Raw genomic sequence first — 12,700 nt, forward strand, 5'->3', positions numbered from 1 at the left:
ATGAACGAAATAGAAAAAATTTTGAATGACTTGGCAATTCGTAAATTTCAATTAGCATCAGAATTTCTAGCATTGAATAAAGAAATGCAAACAATTCTCGATAATTATCGCCTCAATCTATCTAAAACCAAGTAAAGTCTTTCATTCAAATTATTAATATTGATTGCAATATATGATCATTTGTTGTGGATTTATTGATAAAAAGATTTGTTTGGTGGAACCTGTCAGTTTTTTAACTATGATAAATGAACTTACTGATGCTATAAGAATGATTTTACATCATCTTAATTGCTTTAGGTTTAATGTTAATTTTGTACCTGAGATAAGATCTTATAGTTGTGCTATAGAGATAATAACATGTAAGATTTTCAGCAATGCACAGTTCATATAGTAATTTCAGTATTGCTTGCTATATTTAATCATAAATGTTATTTCTCTCAAACGTATGATGATTTTCAGGTCAATTTTAGGATTATCAGCAACAAGTGCTGCATTTATCGATAATCGCGATTTGGAGCCAATTATTCGGTTTGTTTCGAGATAATCATTTCTGTGGTAACTGTTGCACTGTTTGTCAGTTTCAGTTTAATATAGTTATTAAACAAAAGTGGTATGAAAAATGAAAATGCTTAAGAAATTTTATGAAGTTTTAAAATTTATATATATATATATATATTCGTATCATTTGTCTGTGAAAATATGCTTAATGAAATGGTTAAACAGTCATCAAAAAGAAACGATAAACGATTTAAAATGTTTGATGTGTTTGATAACTATATTAAAAGAATAATAAACGGTAAATTTAATAAATGTGCTAAAAAAACATCGAACATTTTAATAGCCTCTAAATTAAATAAATAGTTCGATGGTAAATTTGTGGCTCTTCTTCAGAAGATCATAACTCATAGTTATATGGGTTGATTTATGAGCTATACAAAAGAAATAATATTTTTGATAATTTATAAAAATTTCGTTTTAGAGAAAGATAGTAAAGGGATTTGTTGTTTATTGATAGTGAGTGAATAAAAATTTATGAAACAAACAGAATGGATGAAAAACATAGCATTAAATTTTATCTTCTATAAATTTTTGTTGCTAATAAACAGTTTTGTTTATTTATAGGATTGAAATAAATTCAGATGGAGTGTTTTCTGTAATACCAAATGATGCACCGAACAAAGCAGTTGGAGGTTGTCAGTTTCGTCCATTTGGTATCCTGGAACCATTATGCGCAAAAGCCGCTCGACATGACGTCATCAAAACACTGCCGCTGATTTGTGAAATAGCTAGTATAAAATACAAATTGAAAGAAGTGGATGACGAATATCGTAAAGCGAAAGAATCTTCGGCTTTGATTATCTAAACTATATTTTTATCATATCAGTCATCAAGTTATTAATGCAATTTATCTGCTGGTTAGCATCATTTAATCTACTGTAATATCTGCTATATTTCTTTAATTACGCTTCCTTAATGTCAAATATGCTTTAACATTGAACTGTGATTTTTTAAGAAGTAAAACATAATTTAAAATATAAATTTTTTCATTTCAGCATATTATCTTTTCCAGTCATAACAGAGATATTTTCTGGTTTTCCCAACTTCACATTAATTGTTTGAATTTCATCAAAACATTCTGATGCATAAGTTCAGTGATTAAAAGCTGCCATTAAAACTGCATCGTGCGTAATATATTAAATGCTAAATGAGAAGTTACAGGAAAAGCTGACAATTTAATCAGTCTAATTTCATGGTATGTATATATGATTGTTAATAACTGACTGACACACCGAAACACTGCTTTTTGAAATTATTCATTAGTCATGAAGGCTTTATTACCATAACTGATTTGTATTTTTACGATGTGATTACTATTGGTATTATTGCGAGTGAAAGGATTTAATTGGAGGATTTAATTGGTGCGAAATGAAAAATTATCCGATTTGGTTATCCAAGTTTGTTTCTTTTCAAAATCCACAGCTTCTGAATTCTTAGATAAAATCAAGACAGCTATCTTTTAAATTTGCTTCTGGCTGAAATTAGTATTAGTTTTCATTTTATTTGGTGTGACACTTGAGAAATAATTAAATTGAATTATTTTACAGCGAAGTTAGTATCTAATCTTACTACTACCTAACACTACCAACACTACAGGTTCTCTGGTAGACATACAAAAGAAACTTTGTTTTTGAGGCATAAGTTTTCATAAAGAGCTGGAACCCATCATTTAAGTTTGTGTGAGTATGAATTTGCGCGGGTATGCTTTGGATCGATTTCTGCTTGTTGACATGACTGCGTCTGTTTTGTCATCTTTTAGGTTGATCTGATCATAATTCATTTGTTTAACAGGTAAGAATGCGATAAAGCTACAATAATGGTAGTGGCGTCGAAAGTTAAAAAGCATATTGTACTAAAAAGGAGCAAGAAATCGGATAGTGGAAAGACGAAGAAAAAGAAGAAGCAAACGCTGAAATATAATATTGAGTGTAAAAATCCTGTAGAAGATGGTATTATGAATGTGAACGACTTTGTGAGTTTTTTTTCTTTTTTTTTTCGGTTGTTAAAACTTCTTAAGAAATTAGCTTTGTGGGAGTGATGTTATTGTCATGCTTGGCTCATCTTTTCTGATGTTACAGTTCTAATAAAAGTGCTGTGGAGGGAAATTGAACACCATTTCTACGGACGGTCACAAATTTTTTTTTCTGATTTAATGTGGAAGATGTTACTGCATTTTTGTGTAAAATATTTTCTTCTCTTTTGACTTCCTCTATCATAGTTCATAATCATTTTCAACGAACATTAGTAGTTGAAGGTGACCATTTCTGTTGAAGACATCAGGCATAGTAGAATAAAGAGCGCAATGGAAATGCTTGATTTCCTATGCATATTGCTGTCCCTTATTGAGACCCGATGTCTTGATTGCAGGGGACATTTCTAAATGAGCGTATCAAAGTGAATGGAAAAGTTGGTACAATGGCAGCGAATGGTGTAAGATTGGAAGTTACTAAAACGAAGCTTATCCTTACGTCAGAGGTAAGTTCTATGAATCAATTTCATCGTCTTGAGAATAAGTCATGTAAAACTAATTATATGGCTGATTACTTTTATGTCATATTGGTTAATATAAAACTGTACGAGCATTTTTTACTCTTAGGTTCCATTTTCGAAGAGATACCTGAAATACCTCACGAAGAAGTATTTGAAACGCAATTCCCTTCGCGACTGGTTGAGAGTAGTGGCTTCTTCGAAAGATACGTATGAATTGAGGTATTTCCGGATCAACCAGGATGACGAAGATATTGGTGACAATAAAAAGGATGATGAAGATGCTGATAACAATAAATGATTGCTCTTTTTTCTTTACTCTGGACTTGGATTACCTCCGAAATAATAAACAGTAGCGGAGGTAATTAGGTATCATTCTTAACACTGTTTTGTTACATATAGACAAAATTCTCCAGTCGTTCTTGTTTCTGCGTAAGAGGAAAATGATGTCCACATGGTCCTATTTTTTTGCATCATATGAGAAAATTGTCGTTGTGATGATTTCTGAATGAGCTTAAAGACTAAATGAGCTTAAGGACAGAAAATCTAACTTAGACGAACGGGTTATTTTCTCATCAAATTAATACATAAATATAAGAGGATTTGCTGTATGTGACATTGATTATATTGAGCAAGTAGATGTCTGCAAGAGTTTGGCGCTGTGGGAAAACCGAAAAAATTTTTATTACACTAAGTGTTTAGAATAATGCTATTGATTCATTACTATAAACCAATTGGTTATTCCTTTGTTATATCCCGTTTTTTTGAAACACTGAATTCTTTATCTAAACCTCAAATAGTAAATGTACATCAGTCTCCATTGTAAATGTTAATCTGCTAAGCCAGTCTACTTCCTACATCCTTAAAAATCTTTTCCAATCAGTTAATTAAAAAAAGAATCGGTGGCAGGTCTTCTCTTCTTCCTTTTCAACAGTACCACTTATTCCTTCGCCGTTTCAATTATTCCACTGTACATTGTATCAGTTCACATTTACAAAGAAAATAAATCATATCTGAGTCGATCTCGCAGATAAAAAGCAAAAGGTTCAGTTCAAATTCTACAAACTTAAAGTAAATCAAGTGAACTTATCTAACTTGAGTCATCTATTCTTTCGACCAAGAAGTTACTTCAAATTCACGACAGGCATACTTATTCGAGTGACAAAATCTATCAGTTCAGATCAAAATGCTAAGTTCTCGATATCTGAATCTGCTATAGGATTTAATTTTTTTTTTTTTTTTTATAATTTGTTTATCTCAATTATTCTGTGCTTAAGTTATTATTTTGTCGAATACAAATACAAATTAACGGTGTTTTTTCAACGGTATATTTTGGTTAATGAATAGTATGCATTCAATGCTGACGATATTTTGCCAAAAACAATTGTCGCGGATTTTTAACATTTAAAATAATATAAAAGAAAAAAAAATGAATGAGAGTAGAAAATAAGGGTAGGAGGCATGTCCTATGAACCCTTTACAAAATAATGTTTACACTTTTCCAATAAATTTTAAGTTTAAGCTGTAAACATTGTTTCCTACTTAATATTCATACCTTAATATTTTAATATTTCTACCTTTCTCCTTTTTCATTCCATTATCACTATTACCCTTCAAATCTAACAAAGAATTCATTTTGACCAGTCCCATTTTAATATTATATATATCCAATTGTCAGAATTCAACCACAAGATTTCCATTAATTGTACCTCAATTCCTCTTTATAAAATATATTGTACTGTTGTTTCTATTGATAAAAAAATTATTCTACTTCTGTGTTATCTCAGATATTAACATCTACATCCGAGATCAGGAAATTTCTCTCAGAATAATTTACTATAAATTATAAATGTCGAGTGAAATTTGAATCTCCAGCTTGCTAATTCCTGCAGCCTTTAATCGATTCACTTAAGATTTGTTTTGTCTTTCTATATTTAAATGAAATGTTGTTGCTTTCATGATTAACAATTGAAAAAGAAAATGAATTTATATCCATGAATAATTTGCCTTAAATCAACGTTATCCTTTGGGAAACTGAAATAGCGTTGGTCTGTAGAACACAGATGGTCTTGTATAAATGCAGGGGGTAACGAGAAAAAAAGCTACACATAATTGATGGATATTTAATATGATAACAAAGATATTTTAGTATCCATGTAAAGGAAACTTGTAAAAAGCATAAAATATACAGCAAAGGAAATAAGATATAGCGTTCTAATGCATCCATTACCAATTATTAACCTTACCCGCTTTTTCCTAACTTTTTTTTTTCTTTTCTTTGAATGAATCAATAACAATGAAGATTTCTTTTGACTTTCTTGATGTCAAATAGATACACTACGAACAGTCTTCTAGAACTGAATACTATGCCGCAAAGACCGCAGACAATCTTGTTCTCATGGTGGGAAACGAGAGAATAGGACCATGTAAACATCAACTTCCCCTTAAGCCAGAATTAATGAAGACTGGAAAATTTTTGTCTACACATAACTCTTAAACAGTGCTGTTAATGATGCCCAATTATAACCGAAACATTCGCATGTTGTATCAGACAATGTTAGCCACCGTTTATCATCATCAAAGTAATGCAAAATCAACAGCAAAAAAAAAAAGATCAGGATTCATTGTCACTATCATCTTCATCATCCTGATTAATCTGGAAATATCTCAATTCATACGTATCTTTCGAAGAAGCCACCACTCTCAACCAGTCGCGAAGCGAATTGCGTTTCAAATACTTTTTCGTGAGGTATTTCAGATATCTCTTCGAAAATGGAACCTGAAAATATTAAAACTGTACGTTTCAATATTAACCAATATGACATAAAAGTAATCAGCCATATAATTAGTTTTACATGACTTATTCTCAAGACGATGAAATTGATTCATAGAACTTACCTCTGACGTAAGGATAAGCTTCGTTTTAGTAACTTCCAATCTTACACCATTCGCTGCCATTGTACCAACTTTTCCATTCACTTTGATACGCTCATTTAGAAATGTCCCCTGCAATCAAGACATCGGGTCTCACTAAGGGACAGCAATATGCATAGGAAATCAAGCATTTCCATTGCACATTTTACCCTATGCCTGATGTCTTCAACGTACAAAAACGGTGTCGCCTTCAACTACTAATGCTCGTTGAAAATGATTACGAACTATGATAGGGAAACTCAAAAGAAGAGAAAATATTTTACATAAAAATGCAGTAACATCTCTCACAATAAACCAGAAAAAAAAATTTTTTGTGACCGTCCCGTAGACTCATCGAAGCATTTTTGGGCTGAAATGAGATGTGCAAGACGGCTACTTCAATTTCCCTCCATCCCCCAAAGCTACAGCACTTTTATTAGAACTGTAACATCAGAAAAGATGAGGCAAGCATGACAATAACATCACTCCCACAAAGCTAATTTCTTAAGAAGTTTTAACAACCGAAAAAAAAAAGAAAAAAAACTCACAAAGTCGTTCACATTCATAATACCATCTTCTACAGGATTTTTACACTCAATATTATATTTCAGCGTTTGCTTCTTCTTTTTCTTCGTCTTTCCACTATCCGATTTCTTGCTCCTTTTTGATACAGTATGCTTCTTAACTTTCGGTGCCGCTACCATTACTATAATTTTATCCCATTCTTAACTACTAAACAAACAAACTACAATCAGATCAACCCAACAAGCCAGACCCAACCTCACCAAACCAACCCAAAACACTGACACCAAACCTACACTCAGACCAACATAGGCCCAAATCGTGTGTCTCGACTCCTTATGAAAATTTGTGTTTCAGGATAAAATTCACTTTATATTTCTAACAGAGAATGTGGTAATATTGGTAGTGTTAGGTAGTGGTGTAATGGTGTCAGAAGAGCCAAATTGTTATATGCCAAGCTAGATTTGTATTAAATCATAAGATTAATTAATAAATCTTTCATCGAATACCATTTTGGAATTTTGCAGTTTGTTAATAAAGAATATGTGCGTTTGCTTAATGTGTCGAAAATTGCTTCCAGTTTTATGGTTAAGATCTTCCAGTTTATAGGTTGCTATCTCTTTGTTCAGCTAACATCCTTTACTCCTTTCCAAACTTATTTGCAGTGTCGAAAAATGATAAATTGTAAGTGTTCCAATCTGACAATCAGTCTTATCAGCAATTGATATAATGTTAACATCCAACTCTTACCTGTACAAGGAGTAAAGATCATCCGATAAAGCCTTGTTGTAAACTATCTCCACTCTGTATACTAAGGAAAGGACATGTGCAAGGTGGTTGGCTACCAGTGCTTTTCACTTTGTTCGTTTTCACCGCCCCTCCAAATCTACTTCTTCAGTTTTTCTGTGCATGAATAAGTTACAATATTTAAACAAAAGTAATTGCTTCTATTATTGTTACTATTATTTTACACAATAAACTTTATCATTTGTTGTGTCTAAAAACATTAATTATGGCTAAATTGGATAAAACCAATTAAAATCATTTAATAATTTTGCTATTTTATTCATTAACGACTAAACAAGAAATTTTTGACTAATTTGTTTAGACAAATGTAAAAAATAAAGAAAGAAAGAAAAAAAATGAAAAGTAACTAGAATGATTCTTTGTTTAAAAGAATTGCAGGAGAAATAATGAAATTATACTTCTAATTGTGACACAAATGGTTGAAATTGATTGCAAGCATTGTTTGAAATTAGCAGATTATTAGATTTGAAAAAAAAAAAACAAAAACAAATTAGTATTACTCAAATTGAAATAAATAATTATAATGTAATAAATAATAAATCCTATCGTTTACTAATTTATAAAATTGTTTAGCGTATTATTTGAACAATCAAATTTTTGTTATTAGTACTTATTCTGCTATTCACACCTTGTATTTTCTTGCATTTCAACCACTCTTTCTTCTAATTTTATCAAAGAATTAAATACATTAAACAATACCAACTGATACTGCATGGAGACTTTGTAAAAGAGCAAGCAAAAATGACTTGAAATTTTGTCTCAAACAAAAGTTGTCCACTCCCCGGCCGGGAATCGAACCCGGGTCTCGCACGTGACAGGCGCGGATACTCACCACTATACTACCGAGGACCACAGGGGACTGATTTTTCAGTACTTAATATCATACATTTTAGTTTTGAATTTAGTTTTTAAAGAATTACTTTTAAATGATTGTTATTAACAAATAATCTTATGAAAATTTCGGCTAATAGTGAAGAATCGATATTTCGTGGAGTTTAATTGACAAGTTGAAAATAAAATAAAAAAAACTATTTAGAAACGCGCGTAAGAAATGATTAAAATTAATTTGTTTTCAAATATTTGTAGAGATATACTATATGATTGTATGCTTTAAAGAAACAAATAAACTATGAAAAATTGAAAGGCTATGCAAATTATAGCTATCATTTTAATTGTGCTTACATTTTCTTATCACTTCTGATTGAATTCAACATATTTTGATTTTTTCTTAACATCCTAATTTTAGCCTTTTCAATTCCTATAATTCAACATTTCATTTCTGCTTAGATTCCATTCACTTCAATTTTATTTTTTTCTAACGCTGCAAATTTTACTTTTATTTCGGAAGTTTTTTTTGTATAAATATAATGATAAATGAATTTATGAAAGAGGACACGGTGTAATGTAGGAAAAGATTTATTCAAACTTAAAGTAAATCATTAAATTTATTTCATACATAGTAATAATTGCACTATGACAATGGACTCTTAACAACTACTGCATAACATTAAAATTCATTCGTCGATTAGTTTTTTTTTTTTTTTTTAGTTTGTTTTCGAACTAATAATAGGCTTTAAATAAAAAATTCTTTCCCCATTAGTCTATCATATAATAATCGATTTGCTATAAATGATACTTGAATTTTCATGAAATTTACATAAATTAACAGTCGAGTAATCATAACTGCAAATTATGTAATTGGATAATGTAGTCGGACAACAAAAGTAGAAATTTGCAAAGAGCTAAGCTTTTTATTTTGTTTTCAGTCTATCATGCTAACTTTTCTGGTATTCTTTTTTTCCTAAAATGGATTAAAGTCTTCGTAAAAGGTAGAACAGACGTTAATATGATTATTCCATTTCAGATTTGGATTTTCTAATTCGAACAGCTGCAACAGCTGATTTAGCCCGTTTGCTGTGTGCGTCTCGGACTCGAGTAACGTGACGTGTAATGGATAATTCCTGACGTAATGACTGATTTAATGGCAAGTCGGATGGGGCAAAAGAACCTTGACGTATTCGTGTTAACTCACGTGATGCACGACAGCTATCACTTCTTCGCGTTATTTGATCTGAAAAAAAACTAGCAATTAACGTGATCAAAATATAAATTTTATTATTGTGAATGTAACATTAAACCCTATCTAATCATAAGTTAATCAACTGAAAAGGAAAATTTACACTGAAAAAAATCAAAACATTTCTTTTCATTATTTAAACAAAGGTTTGGGAATATTACCATAATCTCTTTTATAAATTTAGATTGAAAAAATTCAAAATATTTCTTTCTATTAATTAGAAGAAAAAGATTTGAGAATATTACCATAATCACTTTTATTGTACCATTTCCTTGTACGGTGTCGAAATGATTCATGGATTATTCCAGATTCTTCGATACATTCTGATAATGTTTCATTTGTGTTTGCACGTGAAATTGGTCGTGAACCAATACCAGAATCTACCGGTGAGAAGTCAATACCATAGGTTGATACATCATCCATACCAAAATAACGATCAACATTTGCAAAATTATTTACCTATAAATATTACTGACAAAAAATTAATAAACAAAAAATTAATAATTTATAGATTAAAATTACAATTCGATTTTCAAATTAAAAATCTAAAATTGAAAAATTATAAGTTTACAAGCTAAATTAAAGGCGAAATTAATTGAAGTAAAAAAAAAACTCAAAACTTAATTAACATTGTGCTGTAGAATGATGACTGATAGATGTCGCTAATATTGCGAATTTATTTTTAAAACCATACATCTTCTCTTCTAAGTCAACCATATATCATATACTTTCTCACTTCAGTTTTCACCAACAGAGTTATTCTTACGATCTTATAAATGACATAACTGTGTCATCTGTCATTCGATAAAACGTAGTACAGTCACAACCAATTCCTTTCATCTCATTAGTCGATGATAAAATATGCATTCTTCCTTTTTATTACTAGTATAATCATTAAAATTATCTTGTTAAAATTCTAGTGGCTAAGTTTTATTCTTTTATTAATCATTTTATTAAAATAAAGATTTTATTATTTAAATTTGAGATGACGAGAAGAAAAGAATTAAAGGAGCTTTCGTCATAGTTGACACAATCAGGAAGAAATTATTAACAAAAAGACATGTAGAAGTGACTGATAAACTTTTAGAAGATGACTAGTCAAGTGATAAAAATTTTGAGTAAATTAATTAAATAAGTAATTGTAAAACTTTTATTTTAATTACAAACCATTTTGGATGTATTAGGTCGTTGTTTATAGTATGTGATAGTTTCATGCTTCTTCCTTACAATTTCATTTCCTTTTGTTTCTTTCATCTTTGCACCTACATTAAAATATTGTCGAATATTGCTGATATAAGATAGTTTCATTTGAAATCAAAATTTTTATCTTAAAATAGAAATTTAATTATTACAAGAATGAATGATTTTCTTTTGCTGAAAAAAGTCAACTTTAAAATTTTTATAAACAATCAGAAATTATACCTGTATTGTCAGTATTCCAAAAGTAATTCATCATCACAATTAACAAATCATGGATGAATTGGAATAAAACGATGATTATTGTCCATAAAACTGATGCAATGATTAGTGTTGATCGTGAATTTGCTGAGGAATTAGATGGAAAAGCCTTAAAAGAAAAAAAAAAGAATCTTAGCAACTAAATTAATTAATTAGAAGGTAATTTTAATATGTTGGAAAAAGAAACAAATATAAATTTCTAATATATTTGTTTCTTTTTTCTTCCGAAATTTTAAAACAAACAGTAAATTTTTAAAAGCAATATTATTCGAAAAAAATATAAAAATAGAACACAAACAGATTCATTTCTCGTTAAGTAAATTTCAAAAATTTTCAATTAAATTACAATAATTTATAAATTCGCACATGCATGCAAACTTCTTGCGCTATTTTATTTTGCCTTTTGCTATTACATCGATTACATTCATTATTCTGAAATTCATTACCTTTTAAATAATAATAAATTCCATCGCTAATATTTTCAAAGTTAAAAATTTCATTTTCAAAGAAATATTTGATAATAAGCAGATACAATTTTTTTTAATTTGATTATAAAGCAAAAAATTAGAATTTTTTAAAATGAAAAATTGAAAAGTGAAAAATGTCAAATTTTTCCATTCATATTTACGAAACTAATAAAAAACTTAAAATATCCATTTAATTAATCCATTATTCAAATTAATTATTCCTTTATACAATATAACAATGCAATTAATTATACCTTCATTTTTTTAGTCACATTTCCTTCATTCATTTATATTGCAGGAAAATATTCATACATACATATGCATATATACATAAATCTCCTTTTTTTTGCATACTAATCACCTAAATTTAAAATTAAAATTTTAATGTAATTATCGCACATTACTGCAAATCATAAGTAACAAGCAAAAAACATAAATAAATTAATAGGAAAATGAATAAAATTTGTTTTAAAGTTTTGATTTTTGCTTTTGTCCGTTTTCTTTCTTTTTTTTTCAAAAAAAAAAAATTAAAATATAAATAATAAAATGAATACTGATTTATTGGAAAAAAAAGAAAAACAAATATTTTCATTTCAATAAAAAACCTTTTGAAAAGAATGAAAAACGAAAACGAAGGATTAGAAGAAACTTTGACTTAATCATAATCAATCTAAATCAATCAATGACTAACATTACTAAGAAAATGCTGTAGTAGTTTGTTTGAACTTCTATTTGCCACTTTTTCATCCAAATTTTTTTTTTTAAATTTTAACTTGAAAAATGATCCTATTACCTTCTTCCTTCATCAGTCTTTCTTTCCTCTCTCTCTCTCTCTCTCTCTCTCTATCTGATAAGAAATGCACTTATATTAATTTACACAAGTAGATAAAACTTAAAAATAATTTTAATGGCAAAAATAAAGGTTGAAGGAAATTTTAATAGCAATTATTAATATGGCAAAAACTTGAAATTACCAAAATTTTATAAAACTTATTGTTATATAATGCCATTGGAAAGCTGATAATCATGCACTGATGTCATTTTATTTTACAATTATTATTCGTTATATAATTATCGACGTTTCATTTTCATTTTTTTTTTTTTTCGCAAACATTAAATCTATTTCTAAATAAATTTTTGCTTCTACTTTCTAAGTAAAGTTAACCAAGAGAACAAGGTAACTAATAGAAATCGGAAAAAAAAAGAATAAAGAAAAAAGTGAAACGAAAGAATTGAAATATAAACGACAACAAAATGTTATGCCACCAATTTTTTTTTAAATTAAATATACTGAAATTAATTAATTGGGTACCATATTTTCAAGCATGTTATATATAGAATTAATTTGTAAATAAAAATTTACAATAAAGGATGATATAATTAAAGAACTGATGAAAGAGAAATTTTTAAA

General features: G+C 28.8%; 4 protein-coding genes and 1 non-coding gene across 7 annotated transcripts; 2 read left to right on the forward strand and 3 right to left on the reverse strand.

Annotated features, from left to right (window-relative positions):
* Positions 1 to 1,363, forward strand: Bm12982 (Uncharacterized protein; the record flags this gene model as incomplete). Its single annotated transcript, XM_001897286.1, has 3 exons — positions 1 to 131; positions 460 to 528; positions 1,123 to 1,363. 3 exons carry the CDS (start codon positions 1 to 3, stop codon positions 1,361 to 1,363), a joined length of 441 nt encoding a protein of 146 aa, XP_001897321.1.
* Positions 1,364 to 2,374: 1,011 nt separating this feature from the next.
* On the forward strand, positions 2,375 to 3,346 carry Bma-rpl-22.1 (60S ribosomal protein L22, putative; the record flags this gene model as incomplete). Its single annotated transcript, XM_001897285.1, has 3 exons — positions 2,375 to 2,530; positions 2,926 to 3,033; positions 3,155 to 3,346. The coding sequence occupies 3 exons, from the start codon at positions 2,375 to 2,377 to the stop codon at positions 3,344 to 3,346; spliced, it is 456 nt and encodes a 151-aa protein (XP_001897320.1).
* Positions 3,347 to 5,659: 2,313 nt separating this feature from the next.
* Bma-rpl-22.2 (60S ribosomal protein L22, putative) lies at positions 5,660 to 6,662 on the reverse strand (the record flags this gene model as incomplete). 3 transcript variants are annotated; one of them, XM_001897284.2, is made up of 3 exons in its annotated part: positions 5,660 to 5,824; positions 5,944 to 6,051; positions 6,507 to 6,662. In XM_001897284.2, 3 exons carry the CDS (start codon positions 6,660 to 6,662, stop codon positions 5,660 to 5,662), a joined length of 429 nt encoding a protein of 142 aa, XP_001897319.1. The 3 variants fall into 3 exon arrangements, with proteins under 3 accessions (XP_001897319.1, XP_042935921.1, XP_042935922.1); XM_043079987.1 differs by lacking the exon at positions 6,507 to 6,662 and having other exon boundaries at positions 5,944 to 6,003; XM_043079988.1 differs by lacking the exons at positions 5,660 to 5,824; positions 5,944 to 6,051 and adding an exon at positions 6,130 to 6,135.
* Positions 6,663 to 8,064: 1,402 nt separating this feature from the next.
* On the reverse strand, positions 8,065 to 8,136 carry Bm14664. The gene has a single exon. It is a non-coding gene; the product is annotated as a tRNA-Asp (tRNA).
* Positions 8,137 to 9,137: 1,001 nt separating this feature from the next.
* On the reverse strand, positions 9,138 to 11,576 carry Bm12980 (Uncharacterized protein; the record flags this gene model as incomplete). The annotated part of the gene is made up of 6 exons (XM_001897283.2): positions 9,138 to 9,358; positions 9,610 to 9,823; positions 10,532 to 10,626; positions 10,787 to 10,931; positions 11,189 to 11,254; positions 11,544 to 11,576. The coding sequence occupies 6 exons, from the start codon at positions 11,574 to 11,576 to the stop codon at positions 9,138 to 9,140; spliced, it is 774 nt and encodes a 257-aa protein (XP_001897318.2).
* Positions 11,577 to 12,700: the final 1,124 nt, after the last annotated feature.

This window comes from Brugia malayi, assembly GCF_000002995.4.
Source record: "Brugia malayi strain FR3 genome assembly, contig: Bm_v4_Chr3_scaffold_001, whole genome shotgun sequence".
NCBI classification, from domain to species: domain Eukaryota; kingdom Metazoa; phylum Nematoda; class Chromadorea; order Rhabditida; family Onchocercidae; genus Brugia; species Brugia malayi.